Source organism: Suhomyces tanzawaensis (genome assembly GCF_001661415.1).
Source record: "Suhomyces tanzawaensis NRRL Y-17324 unplaced genomic scaffold CANTAscaffold_2, whole genome shotgun sequence".
Taxonomy (NCBI): Eukaryota; Fungi; Ascomycota; class Pichiomycetes; order Serinales; family Debaryomycetaceae; genus Suhomyces; species Suhomyces tanzawaensis.
Window position 1 is genome coordinate 288420 of NW_017963637.1, and position 23372 is coordinate 311791.

The window sequence follows — 23372 nt, forward strand, 5'->3', positions numbered from 1 at the left end:
CTCCGACAGGTTGTAACCCGCATAGCTCGGCTAATCACGTGCCTCACCCTGCCTGAGGAGATGGAGGAATCTTGGCGTGGAGGGGAATTTGGATAATGGTGGGAAGATCATTAGCGAATAGTCAACAACGAGCTAGTGCTGTAGTCGATGGTTGGGGCTTTGAAAATTAGAATATTTTAATGCCTATCTTCCTATTATTAAATTAGATTTCAGTATACTGGCATTTTTTGGCTGGAACACTACTTCCAATCGCCCAAATAACGATTATGTAGGGCATTGATAATGGCAGTAGCCCAGGTGCTGTTCGTGGATGTACCCGATTAAGTTGAAAATAAGTGAGCTGAAGCGACTTGCGATCCATTCTTCAACTGGGTACAGGGATCATACGGTGGTGCTTGGAAAGGAATTCCTGAACTAGGCTATTTTGATTATGTAATGATTATGTAATTTTCTGTTTTCCGTCCTAATTACCCCATTTTGTACAAATGCACAGGATAGTTGGCCCAGTTTATTCGCAACTGCCGTCATTAACAATAACATCTTTCTCTACAATAAGATAATTTTGTTTCCTTCTTTAAAGCCAGATCTGGGGCCCGTGAATTTTCATGGGACAACCTTTCCACAGCAGAACGAAACATCTTGAACACTCTTTGAGTAGCGTAGCCCTTGACCCACTCCTTCTCACCTTGTACCCACCACCCGGCGTTGTTCCCCGGTTGTCACCTTGACCTTGATGATGGTCACGTGATGTTCTATCCATGTTGCGCCTCACTGATCCGCCAGAACTCCGTCATCTACAACAGCAGCCCTCCCTTCAGTTCTACCTCACATCCACCTTTCGTGGCTCACAGACATCCGCGCCATCCACCAGTCCGGGCCTCCCTTTGTCCCGTTGCGATTCCCTTCTCAGGTCACCTAGAACAGTTACACAAATAACTACCAGCTGGCACATATTCCATCGCCACCAGTCCAAATCTACTCCCTTGTTGAAGTGCCACAATTCGTCTCGCCATGTGGATCCCCCTCACGCTCGCGTACCTCTTCTCCTTGGTGATATCGTTGCTATTCACCCAGTTCCACATCAACCTCTTCAAGTACCCTCCCTATCTCCTGCTTCCACTCACGCTAGCGGTGTTCATCCCCATTTCCATCATATTCCTTCTTCCAATCGACTACATATCGCACAATGCCACCGATACCACCACTTGGTTCGATGTGCCAGCGAACGTGATCTTGTTCCTCTGGAAATCCAACTACTGGGTGACATTCCTCCTCACATGGTTGATATTGCCAGTTCTCCAGGAGTACTACCGTTCTGGCTACTTCAAGTCATCCAGTAAGTTAAAGGACGCGTTCAAAAAGAACCTCAAGTTCCAGTTGGCTATTCTTGCAGTATCCTTGATGTGCTTGGTGTATTTAATACTCGAGGTGGGCCTCACGTTTGGCCATTTGAAGTTGATGATCATCGCCCTTTCCCACATATACGCGTTGATCTTGGCGTTGTGGTTGATGGCCCACGGGATGGTCAATATTCCCAGAGTGAAATGGGTCGAAGGTAATATTGTGAATCACTTGAACTCGCTATACATGAAAGTCCCCAAATTGGTAGACTCCTTGGAAGACGTGCGCATCGACTTCAAGGAGGACGTATTGAAGGTGATTGTTTTGACAAAAAACTTTACTACTGGCTCCTCACAAGATCTTCAATACAGGGACTGGATTCTTCAGCTATACAATAAAATCCCTGGCGAAATGAGGGAATCCATGGAGAGACAATACTTGCACGATGACTCCAACACTATTTCGAGGGACCAGTTGAACGAGCACTACATGACTAAATTGACCCTGTTGTTCAACCTGAACCTCTACAAATTTGTGGCTTACGAATCAGAATTCGAAACCTTGTTAGTGAAGGTCACCAGACTTGAGGACATCTTGAACGCCAGAACCAACCCCACTTTGGAGGAAAGAAATCAACTTAGATTTCGTCTCAACAACTACCGGGTCCTTCTTCTGCCCAAGCTCAACTTCATATATTATTACTATATGAGACCAATAGGCAGCAGAATCGCTTCTGTTATCCTTTTCATTGGCTCCTTTATCATAATTGAGTCTGAGTTCTTCCATTCGACCAAGCTATCCTTGATGAACGTAATTGTATTCACAATGGGCATTCACAAGTACAAAATATTGCAACTTATTATCTCATCAGTCAGTTTCTCGTACATGCTTTTTGCATCCTTGAATTCGTTGACCCATTTGAAGATTTTTAACATGTACCATTTGGTTCCGTTCCAATCAGACCCTGTGTCAGCCAGTTTCTACACAACCTATATTGCCAGATTGACCATACCTTTATCCTACAATTTCATCACTTTGTTTATTTCAAGAGATTCAATTTTTGAAGAGTGGTATGGTCAATCAATTCACTTGACAGGATTGTTCAATTTGTTGAATAATTGGCTTCCAAGGTTTGTTTTGATTCCTGTGGTTCTCACCACTTTCAATGTTTACGACAGAGTAAAAAAGAGACTTGGATTGACCTCGGATTTCTATGGCTCCTGGGCTTCGTTTGACGACGATGATCAAGAAGAAGACGTTGAGAACCTTCAAAACAAGAGAAAGGATTTGGTGATCGTGGAAGCAAAACGTATTATCAATAGAGAAATGACAAAGAGACAGCAGACTGGTAGAGTGGATTCCGATTTGAGACCATTCAACCTTGCCAACGCGGCCAACGAGCAATACAATAATAACAGAAGAGCATTCAATGAGTCGTTGGCTGCCAATACCAGAATCGATGCACCATACTACGATGACGTTAATAACATTCAGAATGAAGTGGAATCTGCTTCTGTGTTTGGAAGAATAGGCGGCGCCTGGGACAGTATCAAGAACTCTGTTACCGGGCGGTTCTCGTCAAATTACAGAGATGAAGTCGAGGTGGAGTCTATCAATGACTTCAACTACGACGACGATGCAAACGAGAACTTAGTTTTGTAGGAGATAGTTTTAGATAACGGTGAATATAATCGATCCTTGAATAGAGTAAGGATCTGTGAATATAATCAGGTCGAACATGGCCAAACACAAATCGTTGAAGTCAAACCTATTACTTCCAAGTATACACGTAAGGGAGTTGATCCAAATATCCAAATATCCAAGGGATTCAGAAAAAGTGTAGAGTTGCAAAATCCTAGAAAGAAGCTCTTCACACCGAAAATTGTGTTTAAATAATTGAAATTACGTAGCGAACACTGAAGTGGTGATTTTTTCATTTGATTATTGGCTGCAATGAACCCAATTCCCAAAATCAAAAAATTGTTGCGAAAGCACATTTCCAAGAATTCTGGGCTACGAAAACTAGTAGTTCCACGATAGCGGGCCCTTCGGGAATGTATTATTAATCTCCCATTGGGAGAACTACAATTCAAATGCATTCTGTTTATAGCTCATCTGAATTCATCTTCGGGAGGTTAACATTGAGAAAACCAACAAAAAAAACACTGAAGAAGAGAGAGATACTGAAAAGAAGACAGATAATCATGTCGAGCATCATAAAACAGTACAGATAGGTCAAACGATGGAGAATATACCAAAATACCAAAAAAAAGATTTGTACCCCCAAAATTGAAATTCAGCTCGGAGGCCCAGAAATCACCAAATAACGAGCCTTCCTTCCCCAAAATTTACACACCTTCCAGTACTATTCCAGCTCTCTGCCCTTGGTCTTCTGCTACGAGCGAACTTGCGTCTTCATTGTCTACGCAAGCTAGCCAAATTCGAGAAGAAAGCTAGCCCATTTCACCTCGTGGCCATACCGCGCTACCACCTCGCTTCCTCAGTTCCCCCCGCGCTCCCCCCGCGCTCCCGGGACTCTCGGTGGTATACCCCCCTACCCCTCTAGCGCTCGCTTGGCCCTGCTGACGGTGCCGTGGACTCTTCGCGGCCTCTCCTCCGCAATTCACAACTTCACCATCGGTATCACCACCACCAATCACCCCATTGCTTCCGTCGCCAGCCACCATGGTCCTAGCACGTTCGCTCGTCCGTCCGGCGACTGTTCCCCAGCGAGTCCTTGCCAGAAGCATCTCGTCTTCCATCACATTTACAGCCATTGATAAGTCGCCCTCTACCAACAAACCTGCTCGGCTCAGAGTGCCACTTCTCAAGAGCCCCTCCCACTTTGGGCACTTCACCTCCAGGGTCAATCGTCTCTACAACGAGGACAAGTACAGCGCCCACGTGTTGGAGCTTTCGTCTCAGCGTCCAGTGTTCAACTTCACGGTGTTTGACGGCCATGGCGGCAGTCAGTGCTCCACGTTTTTGGCAGACAATCTTGCCCAAAAGATCGAAGACGGGTTGCCGTTCGTGGAGGACGCCAAGGACAAGCACAAGAACGAGCTCATCACCAAGTACTGGAAGACGATTGGCGGGTACTGGAAGAGATGGTACAAGCATCGCAAGGACAACTTCAAGGTGATGAAGAAGCTCAACAACAGCGTCAAGCTCGCCAACATAGCGCTTCCCCCAGACGACTTGCACGTCAGGCTCCCCATGGTGTACCTCAAAACCGACTATGATTTCTTCGAGCAGGAAGACAACAAGTCCGGCTCCACCTGCACCCTGGCATTGATAGAAACCGTGTACTCGGAGCCAGACCACTTGCACACCGACTACTACTTCAACCGCAACACCATCTCCAGGCTCACTCTCACCCAAGTGGGAGACACTAGGGCACTTGTGGTGGACAAAAACGGTGATGCCCACTGCTTGACGCAGTCCCACCACCCATCGAACCCCATGGAGGCCTCTCGGTTGCGCAAGTACGCCGCCAACTTCTTCATGACCGACTCGTTTGGTGAGGAGCGGTTTATTTCCTTAGCCAACACCAGGGCCTTTGGAGACGTCGGCTTCAAGCAAATGGGCGTGACTTCGGAGCCAGACGTGATCCAGTTTATTATCGGTGACCACAATACCATCAGCAAGAAATTGACCCCAGAAGAAATCAAGAATTACACCGTGGGTGGTTTGGGCGGTGATGAGGCCTTTTTGGTGCTCATCAGTGACGGGGTTACCAACGTGATCACCGACCAAGAGGTAGCCGACATCGTTACTTCCCACTACAACATGAAGGGTGGACCTGCGGCCACGCCACAGGCATGTGCCGAGGAAGTGATCAAGTTTGTTGAATATGTTGGAGGAGACGACAACGCAACATGCTTGGTAATCAGATTGAACGGGTGGGGGAAGTGGCCAGTAAATGATAGAACTGGTGAATTAAGACAGACTAGAATGGACGACTATAATCCTCGGAAACTGAGGGGCTAGTGTACACCATACGAGAATATCAACTACCGCTGGTCGATGGATATTACAGTTACAAAAGAAGGGACGGAATCGGTGGTACAAATATTACAGAATGGAGCATAAGCACCACAATAGAAGATATTTTCACTCCTGATTAACCATCAGGTTTGACAATATTAATACGACTGAAGGCTTTTTTTAACGCTTGATGAAGACCCAGCTGAAATGCAGAAGGGCGTAAGTGCGGGTACAACGAATCCTTGCATTGACAACCAGGATGTACTGGTCCCAACGATGCTGGAATCTCGAGAATCCTCTACATGCTGCTTACCAGCACCTCACTGTCCAGCCTCTATTAGACTATAAATTAATATATACAAGTCGTAGACATTTGCCTACCTTTCCATGCTCTCGTGGTGCTTGAAGAAACTATTGAAGAAACTAGTTTCCATAGCACACTCCACACTTGTCGTAGGTGTGCTTATAGATAACCTTCATTCCATAGCTCACTCCACACTAGTTCTTGGTGTGCTTATAGATAAACTTCTTTCTGGTCAAAGCATACTCCCCCAATTTGGTTCCCACCATGTCGTCGGTGATCTCGACCTCCACGTATTCCTTTCCGTTGTGTATTTGGAATTGCAAGCCCACAAACTGTGGTAAGATGGTGCAACTTCTGGCGTTGGTTCTTATGGGTGTGCCGTTCTTGATAGCGTCAGCAATGGGCAAAGGCACCACGTGGGGGCCCTTCCACACGGATCTTCTGAGGAGTGATATAGCTGGTCTCATGCTGGATGCTTGGAGCTCGTCTTCGCCTGGAAGTGATATGGCCACTGGAGTTGGTCGCAGTGAAATTTTTGGACACTAGCCCAGCACGTGACGCGAGGACGATTTAGAAAGCTGTGATGAGATGAGTGAGAAAGCCCACCAGTGATGTTCGGGGCACGGTTTGATCCCAATCAGGGCACGGGCACGGCCCAGCCAAGGGCCAAGGTCGTGTTGAAGAGACGACGCGAGAGCACCGACAGTGACAGCGAAAGCGAAAGCGAGTCAGAGAAACCAGAAAATGATAACCAAGATGACAGTGACAGTGACAGTGATAGCGACAGTGAGCAGTCTTCGAGCAGCAATTCCTCTTCCAGCAGCTCCTCCAGCGACTCAGAATCATCAGACTCGAGTGACTCGAGCGAATCCAGCGAAGCCACCCCCGATGAGGACACAGAAATGGCAGATGCCGATCCCAGCCAAGACCAGGACACCGCCATGGACGAAGTTGTTGCGGAAGCAAGCCAAGAACTGGCTGAAATGGACGAAGATTCGACAGAAAATCCAGAAGTCTCGAAACATCTGTCGATCTTCCTGAAATTTCACAAATCGGTTCAGAAACCCACAGAAAACGATCTGGACTCGTCCGACGAAGAGCCACAGGAGCCCACCCAAGATCTCAAGCCCTTGCCACAGCCAGAATTGCCCAGAGACAAGCGGTTGAGCTCGACCACCACCCATCTCAAGAATCTAGACTGGTTGACAGAGCCAATCTACTCGTCCACTACCAACACCAAGCCATTCAGTGAATTTGCATTATCGCCGTTCATGGCCAAGAACCTCGAGAGCTTGAACTTCAAGGAAGCCTTTTCAGTCCAGATCGAAGTGTTGTCCTTGCTTCTCAACGATATCAGCCAGAACCGTATCAAGCCTGACTTGCAAGGAGATTTGTTGGTCAATGCCAGTACAGGTTCAGGTAAGACTTTAGCATACCTGATCCCCATCATAGAGGATTTGAGCACCAGAATTGTTCCCAGAGTGAGAGCCATTATTTTGGTGCCCACAAAACCATTGATTAACCAAGTCAGAGCCACTTTGGCCAGTCTCAGCAAAGGTACCAATCTTCTGATCACCAGCTTGAAGAACGATATTTCCATCAGGGAGGAGGGATCCAAGTTGACTGCCAACGAGCCAGACATCATCATTTCTACCCCCGGTAGATTGGTCGAACACCTCTTGGATGGGACCATCAGCTTAAAATCGCTCAAGTACTTGGTGATTGATGAAGCAGACAGGTTGTTGAACCAGTCTTTCCAGGGTTGGGCGAAGGTGGTGATCTCCAAGCTCGAAGAAACCAAGGACATATCGAAGGAATGGAAAATTGCCCCTAAAAAGTTGATATTTTCTGCCACATTAACCACTGATTCCGGTAAATTATCGGCCTTGAAATTCCAACAACCCAGATTGGTGATTATCAACGACCGCAAGCAGTTGGTGAACGAGATTTTCAATGTCCCTGCCCAATTGAATGAATACAAGATCCAATTCGGTGTTGCTAAGGCATCTTTGAAACCATTAATTTTGGCCAAGTTTTTGATCAACTACGGCAAGTTGTCGAATGTGTTGATCTTCACCAAATCAAACGAAGCTTCCTTGAGATTGTCGAAATTGCTTCAATTATTGTTGACCAAGATATATCCTAACAGGGACTTCGAAGTAGCATACATCAATTCCACAAACAACAAGACCTCGGTCAGAGCCAAGATCCTCAAGCAGTTCAGCACCCAAAAAGTGAATGTTTTGGTGGCCACCGACTTGATTGCCAGAGGTATCGATATTCTCAGCATCACCGATATCATCAACTACGACTTGCCAAACTCGTCAAGAGAGTATGTCCATAGAGTTGGTCGTACTGCGAGAGCCAACCAGGCTGGTAACGCTTACAACTTCTGTGTGGGTAAAGGTGAAAGCAAATGGTTCAGAACATTTATGAAGGATGTTGGTAGAGGAGAAAAGAAAATAGAAGACTTGGAGATGGATATCAAGCAGATTGTTACTGAGAATGACGAAGATATATATAGGGATTGCTTAGGAGAATTGGAAAAGGAGGTTTTCAATAGAGCCGATGCAAAGCCAAGCGAATAGCCACCTGGGGGTCATTCTGTATTTTAGCATAATTATACGAAAACGTTATCAACTGTAGGTAGTTCACCGAGGCTCTAACTTGTAACTTTATTGCTTCGAGCTTCCTGTCTTTGAACTCTAGATCATAGTTTTTGCTGAGATATTTTTTTTGATTTGGAGCGAAGGATCCGGGAGTCAATGAGTTTTAAGGTTTGATAACTGAGTGCTATGTAGGTTGACTCGGCTTGCAATTCCTTAAGAAGTTAAGTTTACTGAAATTATGTCACTTTCCTGGTAATAAGGCTGCTCGTAGCAGACTGTGGTTATTTAACCAAAGCGAACATAAATTCTAGCGTTAGAAGAGGAATGCATCGACTGTCACTTAATTGGGGCCTTTATATGTCTTTGTAAGAGAATGTATTTTTATGTACAATTTATCAAAAATTTAGAAAATTATCCAGTTAAAAAGTGCAAGAATTGTGAAATTCAATTTTTTTGGAAAATACTGAAGAAAATTAAAAACCCTTGAATTTCCACAGGTCTTCAACTTCTATACATGTGCAACTCAAGAATAATAGCTATTATGTGATAATGGCAATCCAAACACCGAGAGTGAATCAGGAGCCCTCTCTTTGTTTTCTATGAAGACTACCAAAACCACCACTGTGAAGGTCGAAGGTACTATTTCGTGAAATCTAAAGATAAAGATTCATCTCTAGCGCACTTAAATATTTTTACCTACATAAATATGTGTAATTTTAAGGACAAAAACTTGCCTATTAGGTTGATTTTTAGTAGAATCTGACAAAAAGATTCAGATAGTTACAACTACCACGCCAGAATCCAAGAGAAAATCAAACCAGATACTCAAGCTATATTAGGAGCCTTTCTTCAGTTGAATTCCTACTCTGATGCTTTATAGCGATCATATCCAATTCTTGACTGGCTGCAAAAACGCAACTGTACCATTGTAAAGTTACATCTCATAACGGCAGCAACCGGTAGCACTTTCCCCAAAGCAAGTACCCATTAGTACTCTCCGAATCATCCACCATATAGTAACAATACTAATTATTTTCAGTTTGGTAAGTCTATATCTGTCTAATTGCAGTATGGGGCAATCCTCGGCGAGATTCTTCCCAAATTACGGAAACAAATATACTCCTGGACACTAGCAGTCATCCTTATGGTAAATAGTCATTCCAAGCCTCTCTTCCCGTCTCTACTTCACATTTCTCCAGCTGGCTTTCTCACGGTTATCCAACTTAAAGTGCAAAACGAGCACAACGAAATGCTACAGATCAAGTCAATTTAAACACTTCTAGTATAAACTGCAGAAAACATCAACTCTTTTCACTATCAAACACCCAGCCAAACGTGAATTTTGGTGGACCGACGGCGGATAACTGGCACTCCTGCTTCTGCCAGGCTTTTCCCCACGCGATCTAATCTTCTGTGGCGCGCTCAATCCATCTCATCCCAGATTGCCTTCACTCCATTGCTCCACCACCATGTCGGAACTAGAGTCCCTAGGAGTCCAGTTGGTGGACCAGACGGACCTCGAGTCCACCATTACCGCACAGGCTAACCAGGCGTTGCTAGCCAAAGACTCGGAGCTCGATCAGAAACGGTTGGAAAAGGCAACCAAAGACTTGAACTCCACCCTCAAAAGAATCCGAATCCTCTCGGATCGGTTGAACAGTCCTCGAACCAAGCTCAGCCAGCGCAAGCAGATCCGTGACGAGATCAAGTGGTTTGAAGAGAACGAGTTGGCCCAACGCCAGGCGGATGTGAACGACATCACCGCAAGACTCAGCGAGAACAAGAAACAGCTCGAAGACGCCAAAAGCAACGGAGGCATCAAAGCTCCCACAAACGAGAGGCTTGCGGGAGAGTCCGAGAAGGATTTCTTGATCAGGACTGGTAAGATCACTGCTTTCGGAAACGAGAACACCTTCAAGCAAGACTACGGCGATGGCCACGAGGCTGAGGAGGTCAAGAACCATCAAGAATTGAGGGCTCCTGGCTTCGAGCCACCCAGCCACGCTAAGAGGCGAAAACTTGATTCTGCTCCCGTGGAGCCTAGTGTAAAGGACGAGCCCCACGATGTCCCCAGCGATGCGGACGTCATCACCTCAGACCATGACTATCATGCTTCAGACGACGAAGCCTATTCTGGCAGCGACAACGAGCCAGTGATTTCTCCAGAAAATTCGGACGATAACTCAGACGATGAAGGCTTGGAATTGTCGTTTGGCAGCGACTCCCAGAAAGTAAAACCGTCCCAATTGAAGTCAGCCAAAACAGATACTCGAAACATCGATGATGGCGACGAGTTGGTGTACCTCACAAGACTCAAGAGTTGGACATCCAAAAGGTCAGGTCTAAGGGCTCAGGATCAACAGGACGACCGTCCTGAATGGCAAAAGCCACATCCTGCGATTCCCGATGCAGTTCTTAACGATAAATTCAAACTCCCGGGAGACATATACCCATCATTATTCGACTACCAGAAAACATGTGTTCAGTGGTTGTGGGAGCTCTATTCCCAGAAAACAGGAGGCATTATTGGAGATGAAATGGGGTTGGGTAAAACCATCCAAATCATATCGTTCATCGCAGGTTTACATTATTCGGGCTTGCTTGATAAGCCTGTATTGGTCGTGGTACCGGCCACTGTCTTGAATCAGTGGGTAAATGAGTTTCATCGGTGGTGGCCTCCTTTGCGTTGTGTCATATTGCATAGCATTGGTTCTGGAATGGGGAACAAAGCCTCGGAAGAGAAGCTTGAAGAATACTTGGAAACCCATGACCCAAAATCGTCCAAGAGTTCTTTGGCTGGGGTTCAAAGTCAAATTAATGCTAAAGAGATAGTAGATCGTGTCATTCAAAAAGGGCATGTTCTAATCACAACATATGTTGGATTAAGAATATACTCCAAGTACATTCTTCCCAACGAATGGGGTTATGTGGTTCTAGATGAGGGGCATAAAATAAGAAATCCTGATCTGGATATTTCATTGACCTGCAAACAAATAAAATCGTACAACAGAGTCATCCTCTCAGGAACGCCCATTCAAAACAATCTTATCGAGTTGTGGTCCTTATTCGACTTTATATTTCCTGGAAGACTAGGAACCTTGCCCGTTTTCCAACAACAGTTTTCTATTCCGATTAATATGGGCGGATACTCTAACGCTTCAAATATCCAAATCCAGACGGGCTACAAATGTGCGGTAGTATTGCGTGATTTGATTTCACCATACCTTTTAAGAAGGTTAAAGAGCGATGTGGCAAAGGACCTTCCAAAGAAGAATGAAATGGTTTTGTTCGTCAAGTTGACAAAAATCCAGCAGGACTTATATGAGAAGTTTTTGAGTAGCGAAGATCTCGACTCCATTCTCAGAGGTAAAAGAAATGTGCTCATGGGAGTAGATATCCTCAGAAAAATTTGCAACCATCCAGATTTGGTTCACAGAGAAGCTTTGCTACACAAGGCTAACTATAATTACGGCGATCCGGTTAAATCAGGCAAGATGCAAGTGTTGAAGGATTTATTACAATTGTGGCAGAGTCAGAAACATAAAACATTATTGTTCTGTCAAACTAGACAAATGTTGGACATTTTGGAAAAGTTTGTTGCCAATTTGAAGGTAATCAATTTGGATGGCGAAGAGAAGCCAAACGAATTGGACGACAAGGAGTACTTTTCTTATCTCAGAATGGATGGCTCGACCCCAATTTCGAGGCGTCAGACGTTGGTGGACAGCTTCAATGAGACCCCTTCGATTGATGTATTTCTTCTAACCACCAAAGTCGGAGGGCTTGGTGTTAACTTGACGGGAGCAGACAGAGTTATCATATTTGATCCTGATTGGAATCCGTCGACCGATATCCAGGCCAGGGAAAGAGCCTGGAGATTGGGCCAAAAGAAGGATATAACCATCTACAGATTAATGACCACAGGGTCTATCGAGGAAAAAATCTACCATCGTCAAATCTTTAAGACCTTTTTGACGAATAAGATTTTGAAGGACCCTAAGCAAAGACGTTTTTTCAAGGTCAATGACTTGCATGATTTGTTCACCTTGGGTGACCAAAATGAAGAAGGCACAGAGACAGGAGACATGTTCAATGGCACAGAAAAGACTATAGGTGGAGGGTCTACCGCGCGGAGATCCACCAAGTTGATCAAGCCGGCCCACAAGAATGACGATGACTTCTACCAGGTTGCCAATATAATGGGAGTGTCGAAGCTAGACAAATTTGAAGGAGATAGAGAAGACGAGGGATCCGAGAGCAAGGATGATAACCGACTCATGGAGGGCATATTCGCCAAGGGAGGTGTTCATAGCACATTGAAACACGATGATATAATTGATTCAGGCAATCAGGAACTATCATTGGTGGAAAAAGAAGCGAATAAGGTTGCCAATGAAGCTGCCAAGGCCCTCCGAGAGTCGCGAAAACTTACCAGAAAGAACCAGATTGGAACTCCCACCTGGACAGGAAAATTTGGTTTTGCTGGTAAGTTTGGGGCCAAAAACGGAGCGAAAAAGGGACGTTCCAGCTCACCGGGGACGCTTGCCTCTAGTTCTATTCTTGACTCGTTGAAGCAGAAGAAGGGGGTAAAGGAAAGTATCTTCACCAAGGAAAAGCCAAAGGCAGGAGAGGGTCCCGATAAAAAGGAGCTAATGGACAAACTAATCAAGTTTCTTCACCTGCAGCCCAACCACTTCAGCACATCTAACGACATATTGAGGAATGTGGGCGTGAAAATGACCAAGGAAAGTGATACTGTATTGATGAGGTCGATGTTGAGAGAAACGTGTGATTGGCGAGCGGAGAAGAAGGGGTGGGAGTTGAAGCAGGAGTTCAGAGAATAGGGTCTGTAGTGACAGAATACCCGATAGCTGCAACATGCATAGGCATGTGCTGCGGAAATACATGCTGGTTCAGGAGTTCGTTCACGATTGGCGTACAAATGTCGGCAGCCACCAACTTGCATCAATTAGAGTAGTCAATCTAAAGGTGCTTTGTGTCATGCATGCTATCAGCCGTGCTGCGATTCGTGAAAAGGGCAAGATCAGAAGCCTGGACGTGCGCGGGCGATAATTAACCTGCAGTAAACCACGTAGTCTATTGTCTCTCAAATAATACACGGCTATCAGAAAATACGTAAATGAAGAAAAATATGCTGAGGTGGTACTACCTAGATAGTATTTTCAGGCAATGTGTCTGTGTGGTTGCGTTGGGGACGGGGCCAAGACAGCACCTCGAGGTACGACAGCTGCATTGACCGCCAGCGACCGTGCGACGGGACTGTGCATCCACCATGCAGTGGGCGATGTCGCATGTCGCGTACCGCGCTAGCCACCGATATCGAAATCATCAATCATACCTGGTACTCGTCGCCACCGCCATGCTCACCCCGTCATTAAGGCTGCTATCGAAGGCGCGCCAGTGGGTGCCCAAGTGTCCCCCTCCACAGTACGACACAGGGTGCACGCATTGCGCCATGCCCGAGTTCGATCCGACGAAGCAGCTCGACTCCTCCAAGCCGTTGATGGGCACCGCCAGCATGCCCTGGAAGCACGTGCTCCACTTGACCCACGGCCACCACGACTTCCACACCATGCCGTCCCGAATTGAGATGATCCCCGGCTCCTTGAGTAGCGAGATCGCGGGGTTAAAAAGGGATCTCGTCAGCCCGGCCCACCCAGTGTTGGTGTCCAACGTCCTACTTGCAGACCACGCAGGTGCGTTGCAGCGGTACCCTGCGCCAACTCCAGGCCAGGAGTTGGTCTACGTATACCCCGACCACAAAGCCGTTCGGTTCGACATCCGCCACACCAAAGACTTCATTCGGAAGTACTTGGTGCCTGCGGACTACACCCCTACCCCTGTGTACAACCCGTTCGTGAAGACTGAAGCGACGCAGCCTGCGCATTCAAAGGACCCGCCAGTTGACGGGGCCAACTTCACCGAGTACGAGCTCGACCGCGACTTGGTACTTATCTGTGGGCATACGCTCCGGGATGAGCGCTGCGGCAAGCTTGCACCGCTTCTCCAGGACGAGTTTGAGCGGGTTTTCGCTAGAGAGGGCCTCGAGGGCGATATTGGATTGGTGTCGCACATTGGCGGTCACGTGTATGCAGGAAACGTCATCTTGTACTCTCAGCATAAACATCGCGACAGTGTCTGGTACGGGAGAGTGTTTCCAGACAGAGTGCAGGGCGTGGTGCATGAAACGGTGATGAGAGGTAAGGTGATCACGGAGTTGTACCGCGGTCCTGCCGGTCCTGCCGACAGCCGTCAGACATGATACTGGCGATGCGGCACTAACATAGATCTTGTAGATAGAAAAATATGACCGAAACGAATACAAACAAGCCAGATGCAACAAGCTTTCCAAATAGAGACAACCTACCAACTCCGGCGTCAGCGATGGGAACTCCGTGCGATGGTGCCGTTAGTGAAGCAGAAGCATTCTGTATATATACGAGAAGTGCTCTATGCTGTCAGCAGTACATTGTACATTCCCATTCACACGACATGCAGTCAGTTTACGGCTGCCGCATGGGGCCAGACACTCCTGCGGCACACCAGCATATACGTAGGCTTATTAGATATGCAAGGAGGAGTTTTTCCAGCCAAGCGACCGCCACTCGCTAGGCGGTGACGATCTGTACAGCCCACAAACAAAGCTTCACTTGCACGGTGGGACCTGATCCAGATACAAAGCCTAACACAACAAATGGGCCATTGGCGAGGCCCTAAGCCCCAAAGTACCTCAGCCATGACCGCATTGATAAAGCCGTGTTAAGCCACGCCATCGGCACAGAATCGCACGCCAACAAGAAAGCGCATGTCTTCGCATCAACAGAGGCCCAGTTTAATCACTGTAGTGACCGCAAATGTTCGACACGTTAGGCAAGGTACAGGAAGAAAGGGTATTTTTTGACAAATTCTGGGTAAAGGCGCATCGCATTGCTCGATGCCTCACCAAAACCATGCATTGCATCCTCGTCAGTTTTGCCGAGTGTCAGGATTCTGGTAGCGTTTTAGGCACTGGCGCCTTGAGCGGGTTTGTTTCTTGATAGCCTATGGGCAGACATTCAATTGTACCGGACGCGCCTTTGTGCATCAGACACTTGACATGTGGGATTGTTCCGGTGCCCGCAAAACTGGTAAACCCGTGCAGTTCATGCACCAGCCACACGTCTTTGGACAACTAATTGGCATCGATGATTGCACAATCTAAAATCAAATGTCATCGGTTGCATAGACGCTTCCCGTAAAAGGGCAGGTTGGCACAACTTTGAGAAGAGCAATACATCTCGAGTTGCAGACTTGCAAAGAATATGCAACCTGCACGATCGGCTCTCCAGCCATTGCGCATTTCCGTGTTTTGCCAACAGTTCCCCCTGGGATATACTTGGTTCTAGAAGATGTAAATTTGCTCAACCCCCACCACCGGTTGGTACTCTGTGTCCTATACCCGTATGCAAACCAACGGGAGCCAAGGACTTCCACACTCACTCGTCTTCAAGGGGACAGCCAAGGAGCAGACATTTTTATTTTCCTGCGCAACCGGATTTTTTTGCCGCAGTAACGGTGGTTAGGTGCTAACCTAATTTCGGACGGATGAATTCCAAGCGCCGGTATTTCATCTGGGAAGCCCTGGCGCAAAATTTTTAACGATGATGCATTCATTCAATGTTTCAAGAACTTGGTGCCTAAATATATTGTCTCCAGTTCCGTCGTTTGGTGGCTGCTCGCTACTGCCCAACCTCTGCTACGCAGCATGGATTCTGGCTAACCTGGATCGTCTACTGTAAGGAGTGGTTAAAGGCGAGAGATCCTGCGCGCCGCTAAATAGACTTGCGGTTATTGGCGGGCGTTGGACCGAAAAGACCTTGCTAGTTTTGCAGACTAAAGCCAGGATTTTGTTCCAAAAAACTGATACCCCTATTACCCGAATTATTGGGACGCCGTTCGATTGTGCTGTTCTTATCTGGTGTCAGGGGACGCGATAGCACGAAGCGTTCATTAAACCCACTCCTGTCACCGTAGTCCGCCGATGGTGAGTTTGCGGACAGTGCAGAATGACACCATTTGACAAGCGGTAGGTCCAGTTTAAGGTTGACTATAAAGTGGGGAGGCACGAGTACCACAAAAGTAAAGGTTCCTGGGCCATGCGCGGAATCGGGAGGTTCGCGTGATAACAGGAGAGCCTCCACCAGGTGTCAATAGAAGAGTAGAAGGAGCGAATCTCCTGTAAGGCATCAACATGCTACTGCTCGTACTGAGTGCATCATTTTAGATAACGGTTATTATTGCGACGAAGAAAGCGAGGGGATTTATGGCTAATTGCGTATGACTGCAGTTTTGACGATCTTTGTTGATTAACTTTTTAATGTCGGCAAAGAATCGGCGCAAGCATGCGTTCCTAAGGAACTGTAATCCCCAAAGGGGTAGCCTTCTTGTGCTATCGCGCTTCGTGTCTGCAGCAACTCCTCCAGAATAGGCATGTTTGTGTCAGACTGGAGTTTTGAATGTCGCACATACATATTACACAATATGCTATCTTGCTTTTAGTAAATACTAGCATCTAACAGTGCACCTCGGATGCCATGCAAGTTTGCCACGCTGTGCCGACATCGCTAGCGGGGACCGGCGACTGCCTGGCCCAAACCATGCGGTGTTTCCATCGTCCATCCCATCATCCTTACTACTTGTAACACACTTGTCCTCTGGTAGGCAGGTACCACCACCCCTTGACCTCCTTCCCGATCACCAGGCTCCAACATTTAGGATTGAAACAATAGATTTATAGTGCGATAAATAATAATTCTCATCACAAGTTTGAAAATCAGGACGGCAAAAAATTGGGAGCGAGCCAGCCTGGTTGATTGCGATTGGTTACGCCAGCCTTGTTCGTTGCAGTCTCCCGGAGGGCATGCCTTTACGAACATGTAGGATCACACGTTTGGCAGTGGCAGAACCCGCGGTGGTGGTGGAGTCGCGGGCTCGCGATGGGCTCGCGTTGGCGAACACCAAAGCCACTGCATGGTGCACTAACTGTCTACTGCACACCATGCGTAAAAGTTATGCATCTGCATATAAAATGTATCGTTCGACGCTTCGGTAGACATGTTTCCAAATCAATAGCCTCGCGGAGACGTGGATGCATGATAATTTCACCTCGAGTCCTCAACAGGAGGCGCGGCAACCGGCTGGCGACGGTGTGGAGGGAACAATGGTGGTAGCCAGGCAGGCGCACGATGGTCAGATCCACGCTGCCTCAATCTCGCGACGCCATGGCCCTCCTCCAACCTGCTCATCTCAAGCAGCCTCGCCCTTAAGCCCATCCACTACAGATGCATCGTACAGGTGGCCCAGGACAAATAATTTCTTTTTCTAGCGCGGGCTTTGCGTTATTATTCTGCCAGTTTCTTGTTCTATTGGCGGGCTACGCCTGAATCTATTTGGGGTGCATAGATCTGGCCTAGTGGTTCGTAATATCACCGTGGCAAATTGGCCATGCAATTGGGTAGATAGGGCTGATGGAGCATGCACTTTGACAACGGTCCACGTCCAACCCGGAAATGTCCTCGGGATTTTCACTCACCTTTGCATATTCTTTGCGTCGCCGCCCCACCTTGTGCCGTTTGCAGGACTAACGTTCCTGGCACAGCTCATGGCGCTGTCAATGCCCTCCACCATGATGGTGTCCCCGAATTACACCCGCGTCATCCACCAATAAGATTTACCTTTGGACTCCAGATTATTAATCATGCTCGAAGCTTCCTTTCCTCGGTTGGGTATTTTCTATGTCAGGTTCTGTTGCACAATATCAGCGCAGGAGATTTGGCTCGGACAATAGATACGCAGGTGCGACCCCGGGGATTGTTTTGCTAGAGTATCTTCGGTGAAATACATTGTGTGGCAGGTGCCATCCAGACAGCGGGATGATAGCAGAAGGAGTGAAATCGGTTTCAATTATATTACAAGGTTTACATTTAGCGCCGGCTACATAAGTGGTATGATACGGGTATGATTCTAGACTTGCGGGAGAACTGGACCAGGGGGAAGGCCAGGGAGGAGCAAATTACCTAAGAGCGGTACCGGCGTTAGTAGATTCCGATAAGCTGGCGATGTGAGTAGTAGACACGCAGTTATTATCGTGATAGTACGAAGTCTATGGGAACGATCCAATTGCTTTTGTTTAGTGCGCAGCAATTTATTTTCGTGATTAATTTAATATTCGCACATCTTGAACCCGCATAAAAAATATAAGATTCGTTTGGGCCACAAAAAGAAAAAGTCTGACCAAAACTTGCTTTGGTGACGATACCAGGTTGTTGTTGTTGCCGGAACTCGTGGTAGAGATAAGTAAGCACGCGAGCGGGCAAGTGAAACAGCACGCCTGAAGGAGGCTAACTCCGAGCGTTGGACACGAGCGGGCTTGCGTGTCTCGCTTGTCGGAGCAGGCTATTGCGGCATTGCTTCAGGATGGTTTCAGGTTTATCGCTTCTTTCACATACTCGTGAACAAATTCCCCTCTCCATAAAGCTTAAACCATGCTTCTTTGAGACGATTAGTTTAACCGTATTGTCTGTCCTATTCTATCGGGTCACCAGTGCAGAAAGATGTAGTTGCAGAAAATACCGGAGGTATTCTAAACAAAAAGAAATGGCAACCTAGGGAAAAACCAAAAATAATGTCTGGTCGGTAGCCCAAAAAATAACTGCGTTTTGTGCCGCAACATCCCAGAAAATAAAATATTTAACTACTGTGTGTGGTGGTTTTGAATGGCCTACTAAAAAGCGTTTTGAGTCGGCACCTCCAGAGTTTACACCACCGACATTTGTCAAAACATTTTTATTATTTTACCTCTGGCAATTCTTCCCAAATTTATTACCTATCACCAACACCATCTGTCCCGTATCCTCGTTGTCCACCACGGCCCTAACCACCACCGCCAGCTGTAACCACCCATTGACTCCCTTGCAGCCGAAAAATTAATATTTCAAGCTACCCTCCCGGCCTCCACTTACTCCAGGATAACGATTAGGTCATCACCTTCTTTCGTCAGTCTTTTGTCGTCCATCAGCTCGGTCCCTCTGTCTGCATCCCAGCGACCAATCCTCGTCGCTCCTCCAAACTCGTCGATTGCATTCTTCATCCTGATTTGCTTTCTGAATCGCATACTTTCTTTGTATTATAGTGTATCATGAGCGGTAATTACAACTCCTCGTCCCTCCAACAGCAGGCGGCTCAGCAGCAAGCCGCCCAGCAGGCCCAGTTCTCCCAGCCCTACTCCTACTACATGCTCAACCAGCCCCAGCTGAACCAGCCTTCACAACAATCGCAGTCCGTGCAACAACACCCCTCACAGCTCCAGGACTCCTCCCAGCAGTCGACGCAAGCGGGTGCCAGCGCCTCGGTGGCAGATCCATCCTACGCCTATCCACGTTACCCCACTGCGTCCTACGGAGCGCCTCCCAACTACTCGATGTACCAACAGTCGGTACCCGACCAATTGTCCCAGCCCCAACCACAGCACTACAGCCAGCTCACCAGCGGGGGCGCCGGAGGTGCCAGCGCGTCGGGAGGCATGTACGCAGCGGCAGCAGCGGGAGCCGCCACGTCGTCGCACTCCACGCCTATCCAAGACACCTTGAACACATCCAGCAACTCGACTGTGGGCCAGTACCAGCCTCCAGGAATCCGTCCGCGCGTGACCACCACCATGTGGGAGGACGAGAAGACGCTCTGCTACCAGGTGGACGCCAACAACGTATCGGTTGTGCGCAGAGCCGACAACAACATGATTAACGGTACCAAGCTTTTGAACGTGGCCCAGATGACGCGGGGGCGCCGTGACGGCATTTTGAAGTCGGAGAAAATCAGACATGTGGTCAAGATCGGATCCATGCACTTGAAGGGGGTGTGGATCCCCTTCGAGCGCGCGTTGGCCATGGCCCAGCGCGAGGGCATCGTCGACTTGTTGTACCCGTTGTTTGTGCGTGATATCAAGCGCGTCATACAAACGGGTGTCACTCCCAGCGGCGGCAGCAGCGCCAATGCTGCGGCCGGCGCCGACCCTGCGTCCAACCCCGGCTCCTCTGTGGTGCCTGCTGCTGCAGTAGCAGGTGCCGCAGGTGCCGCCCCCTCCAAGTCCTCGTCCACCCCCATCCCCACCGTGCAGCCCAACGCCAACAGCTTCTACCAGCAGTACGGCCAGTACGCTCAACAATACACCCCTCAGTTGAACGGCGCACCATCGGCCGTCACCGGCTCCGGCCAGCAGAGCCCTTCCCAGCCCCAAAAGCCCCAGGCCGCTGCATCCAACGACAACTTGCAGCAACAGCGCCAGTTGCAATTCCAACAGGCCCAGGCCCAGGCCCAGGCCTCGCAACAACTGGGCATACCGCAGCAGTCCCTGCAGCAGTCGCAACAATTGCAGCAGTCCCAGCAGTCCCAGTTGTACGGAGGTTACCCACAGCAACAACAGCAGCCCTACTACGCCGCCTCCTCCACCACCTCCGGTGCCGCTCCCAACCAGTTCTACCAACCATACAACCCCAACGCAGGCTACTCGGGCTACGGTGGCCAGCCTGGCTACTCCTACGTGTACCAGCAAGTTCCACACCAAGCACCAGGCCAACAGCAACAGCTGCAGCAACTGCAGCTGCCCCACCAGCAAGGCCAGCTTGGCTCGTCTGCTTCATCTGCAGTCACATCCGCCCAGGCAGGCTCATCTAACGGCACGTTGGTGACCTCGGAAGATGGCAACGCACCAGGCTCGTCCTCGGTGAATAACGGCGTAAAGAAGGAGGATAAGTAGTCCCCCCCCAGCTATTAATGGCAAATGTCATACGGAAAATTTGACCATGTGGAAATGATAGAAATTGCTTATATTGATTGATTTTACCAGCTATTCTTGTCTTCGTGTTCGTTGAAGTCTCGTCTTGCTACATTTTTCTACCCATCTATTACTTTTTGTACCAGCTTTTGATTTGCTTTTCATGGGCTAGCCTGGGCCCCTTTTTGTTACCTTTTCTTCTTTCCTAGTATTATATTTATATTTTATAAACGCCCCACAGATATACGAGCGTAGACATCGGGAGGATTCAGACCCAACATTCGCCTTGAAGTATTAGCTGCTGTTATTTACGATGCTGTCAACGCAGTGATGCAAATATTATGCATTGCCAGTGCGATGGGCCAGATGCAGCCGCACGATAGACACATGCATCATGCGCATTTGGCACCCCACAGACATGGACGCAACATTCGGTAGTCCACCCCACCGATCTACAACAGCCTCTACGCACCTAGCGCTGCTGCTGGGGACCGCATTAACTTGACTACTCTGGGCAGAAGTAGGCCCCGCGGGGCCAGCGAGGCCCGCAGGAACTAAAAACCCAAACTCGCAGCGCGTGCCAAACTCGCAATGCGTCATGTCATCTGGCTACACAATCTGAACGACAAAGACCAACAACAAAGGAGCATGGATTGTGGGAAAATACACCTGGCCTCATCTGCAGCCATCTGTCAAGGCTTCACCTGGGGAGATTTATTATTTGGGAGGCCCCACCAACCTTAAACTGCCGATTTGGGTTTGGGGTAGCCTGCCAGCCAAATCCCGCCAGGGTGGCCGATCCCCATCGTTGCTCCAAAATCATGTGCTGGCGCCGTCACCCCCTGACGGTGGGGGTGCCCCAACTTCGTACCAGGGGCTTTGTGTCATGCGGGTCGCGATTGTCAACGGTTCACAGTCAACTCTAAAATGGTCTGTCTGTGGCACCAGAGGGGGCAAGCCACCTGCATTATTGTTGCGGACAAAAGTTACTCTTGCGCCCCTGCAAAGCCACCCCAGTTTCTCCGACACTTCCCCCCGACACTCCCACCACCCCAGCGGTAGTGTCTGTTCCTCCCCCTCCCACGTGACCGCACCCTTATCACCGTGCTCGGCTATCTTTCCACCACCACCACCACTCCATCCCCATGTTGCACCAATTGTGGATACCTGCCATCGCCTATCTCGCTGCCACTGCCACTGCAGCCAGCTTGCCTGACACTCAGGTGCTTCTTGCGCCCCCTGAGCCCGGCACCCACATCCCTGCGTTGCAGATCCCCTCCGAGGAGGAGGCTGCTACGGTTGCAAGGACGTTGGTCCAGCGGGAATCGCTCACCAACATCAACACCATCCGCAAGATCCACCAAGACGACGGCACTACGCGCGCGCTTCCGTTTTCTGCCATGGAGTACTACGCAGACTGCGACGAAGATGGCGATCCCTACTGGTTGGCAGTAGACATAGGCACCACCTTCCAGAATCTTCGCCAGGGGTCGGATGTGTCGTTCACCATCAGAGTAGGCGACCATCCAGCGTGGGACGAAGTCAATGCCACGTATCCTGGCGGAATCGAGCAGTCGCCAGCAGGCTCGCCACGTATCAATCTCAGTGGGCGTCTCAACTGGGTGCCTTTCAAGACGCCATTTGACTACATCCGTCTCCAGGCGTGTTTCTTGAAAAGACACCCAGACGCGGTGGCGTGGTTGCCAGGCAGCTACGGCAGCCCGCATTCGTCGCGGTGGGCCAAGTTGGAGGTGGACGCCATCTACTTTGTGGGGGGATTCGGCGACAGGGCTTATATCGGGGCGATTGACCCGGAGTTGTACCACGCAGCAGACGTGATTGAGCTGTGAGTGATTGAGCGATAAGGGATTGGATTGAGTGGGGCATAAAAATTGCAGGGCAATTGGGTGCTCCATCGACGTACCATCGGTATTGAAACACGCTTTATTGGTTTAACTCCAGGGTGAGTCCAGCATTCTGCATTTCAGCGATAACAGTCTGTGGTTGCATCTGTGGTGAGCCCAATATTCGGCATTGGGGCGATGACAAGCATTTGGGGTTCCCCCGTAGGTGTTTCATCAATGAGTCCATACGACTCCTTTCTGCGGTATAACTTAAAATATAATTTAGTTAATGTCAAGATAAAATGGATTCTTGAATCACAAATTCGGTGTTGGAGTTCGTACGCACAAGAGGCTTATTTCTTACCTTCAATTTATCACTTCGTACGAATACAAGAGGCTTGCATTGATATTTAAGATATTGATTCATTTCAGCCCTCTAGGGAAATGTACCAATG

At 48.4% G+C, this 23372-nt stretch overlaps 9 protein-coding genes across 9 annotated transcripts; 7 read left to right on the forward strand and 2 right to left on the reverse strand.

Moving 5' to 3' along the window:
- The first annotated feature begins 576 nt into the window (after positions 1-576).
- Positions 577-3284, forward strand: CANTADRAFT_61307 (LMBR1 domain-containing protein). The gene has a single exon (XM_020210828.1). It carries the CDS (start codon positions 1012-1014, stop codon positions 3001-3003), a length of 1992 nt encoding a protein of 663 aa, XP_020065690.1. The 5' UTR covers positions 577-1011; the 3' UTR covers positions 3004-3284.
- On the reverse strand, positions 3036-3733 carry CANTADRAFT_152991 (uncharacterized protein). Its single transcript, XM_020206341.1, has one exon. The coding sequence runs from the start codon at positions 3438-3440 to the stop codon at positions 3069-3071; it is 372 nt and encodes a 123-aa protein (XP_020065691.1). The 5' UTR covers positions 3441-3733; the 3' UTR covers positions 3036-3068.
- A 293-nt stretch (positions 3734-4026) lies between these two features.
- On the forward strand, positions 4027-5331 carry PTC6 (type 2C protein phosphatase; the record flags this gene model as incomplete). The annotated part of the gene is made up of 1 exon (XM_020211460.1): positions 4027-5331. One exon carries the CDS (start codon positions 4027-4029, stop codon positions 5329-5331), a length of 1305 nt encoding a protein of 434 aa, XP_020065692.1.
- Positions 5332-5826: 495 nt separating this feature from the next.
- On the reverse strand, positions 5827-6099 carry CANTADRAFT_47741 (mitochondrial 37S ribosomal protein uS19m; the record flags this gene model as incomplete). Its single annotated transcript, XM_020209498.1, has 1 exon — positions 5827-6099. One exon carries the CDS (start codon positions 6097-6099, stop codon positions 5827-5829), a length of 273 nt encoding a protein of 90 aa, XP_020065693.1.
- On the forward strand, positions 5859-8591 carry CANTADRAFT_25061 (putative ATP-dependent RNA helicase). Its single transcript, XM_020207309.1, has one exon. The coding sequence runs from the start codon at positions 6244-6246 to the stop codon at positions 8218-8220; it is 1977 nt and encodes a 658-aa protein (XP_020065694.1). The 5' UTR covers positions 5859-6243; the 3' UTR covers positions 8221-8591.
- A 1119-nt stretch (positions 8592-9710) lies between these two features.
- CANTADRAFT_47625 (DNA-dependent ATPase) lies at positions 9711-13085 on the forward strand (the record flags this gene model as incomplete). The annotated part of the gene is made up of 2 exons (XM_020209479.1): positions 9711-10325; positions 10494-13085. The coding sequence occupies 2 exons, from the start codon at positions 9711-9713 to the stop codon at positions 13083-13085; spliced, it is 3207 nt and encodes a 1068-aa protein (XP_020065695.1).
- A 632-nt stretch (positions 13086-13717) lies between these two features.
- On the forward strand, positions 13718-14524 carry CANTADRAFT_88503 (uncharacterized protein; the record flags this gene model as incomplete). The annotated part of the gene is made up of 2 exons (XM_020211461.1): positions 13718-13958; positions 13992-14524. 2 exons carry the CDS (start codon positions 13718-13720, stop codon positions 14522-14524), a joined length of 774 nt encoding a protein of 257 aa, XP_020065696.1.
- Positions 14525-19438: 4914 nt separating this feature from the next.
- Positions 19439-21055, forward strand: EFG1 (KilA-N domain-containing central transcriptional regulator EFG1; the record flags this gene model as incomplete). The annotated part of the gene is made up of 1 exon (XM_020211462.1): positions 19439-21055. One exon carries the CDS (start codon positions 19439-19441, stop codon positions 21053-21055), a length of 1617 nt encoding a protein of 538 aa, XP_020065697.1.
- A 1163-nt stretch (positions 21056-22218) lies between these two features.
- CANTADRAFT_88505 (CREG family protein) lies at positions 22219-22923 on the forward strand (the record flags this gene model as incomplete). The annotated part of the gene is made up of 1 exon (XM_020211463.1): positions 22219-22923. The coding sequence occupies one exon, from the start codon at positions 22219-22221 to the stop codon at positions 22921-22923; it is 705 nt and encodes a 234-aa protein (XP_020065698.1).
- Between the last annotated feature and the right edge of the window lie 449 nt (positions 22924-23372).

Bases quoted from the DNA above. Each gene is read 5' to 3' on its own strand.
- CANTADRAFT_61307 (XM_020210828.1), top strand. From the start codon at position 1,012: ATGTGGATCCCCCTCACGCTCGCGTACCTCTTCTCCTTGGTGATATCG.
- CANTADRAFT_25061 (XM_020207309.1), top strand. From the start codon at position 6,244: ATGTTCGGGGCACGGTTTGATCCCAATCAGGGCACGGGCACGGCCCAG.
- CANTADRAFT_152991 (XM_020206341.1), bottom strand. From the start codon at position 3,440: ATGCATTTGAATTGTAGTTCTCCCAATGGGAGATTAATAATACATTCC.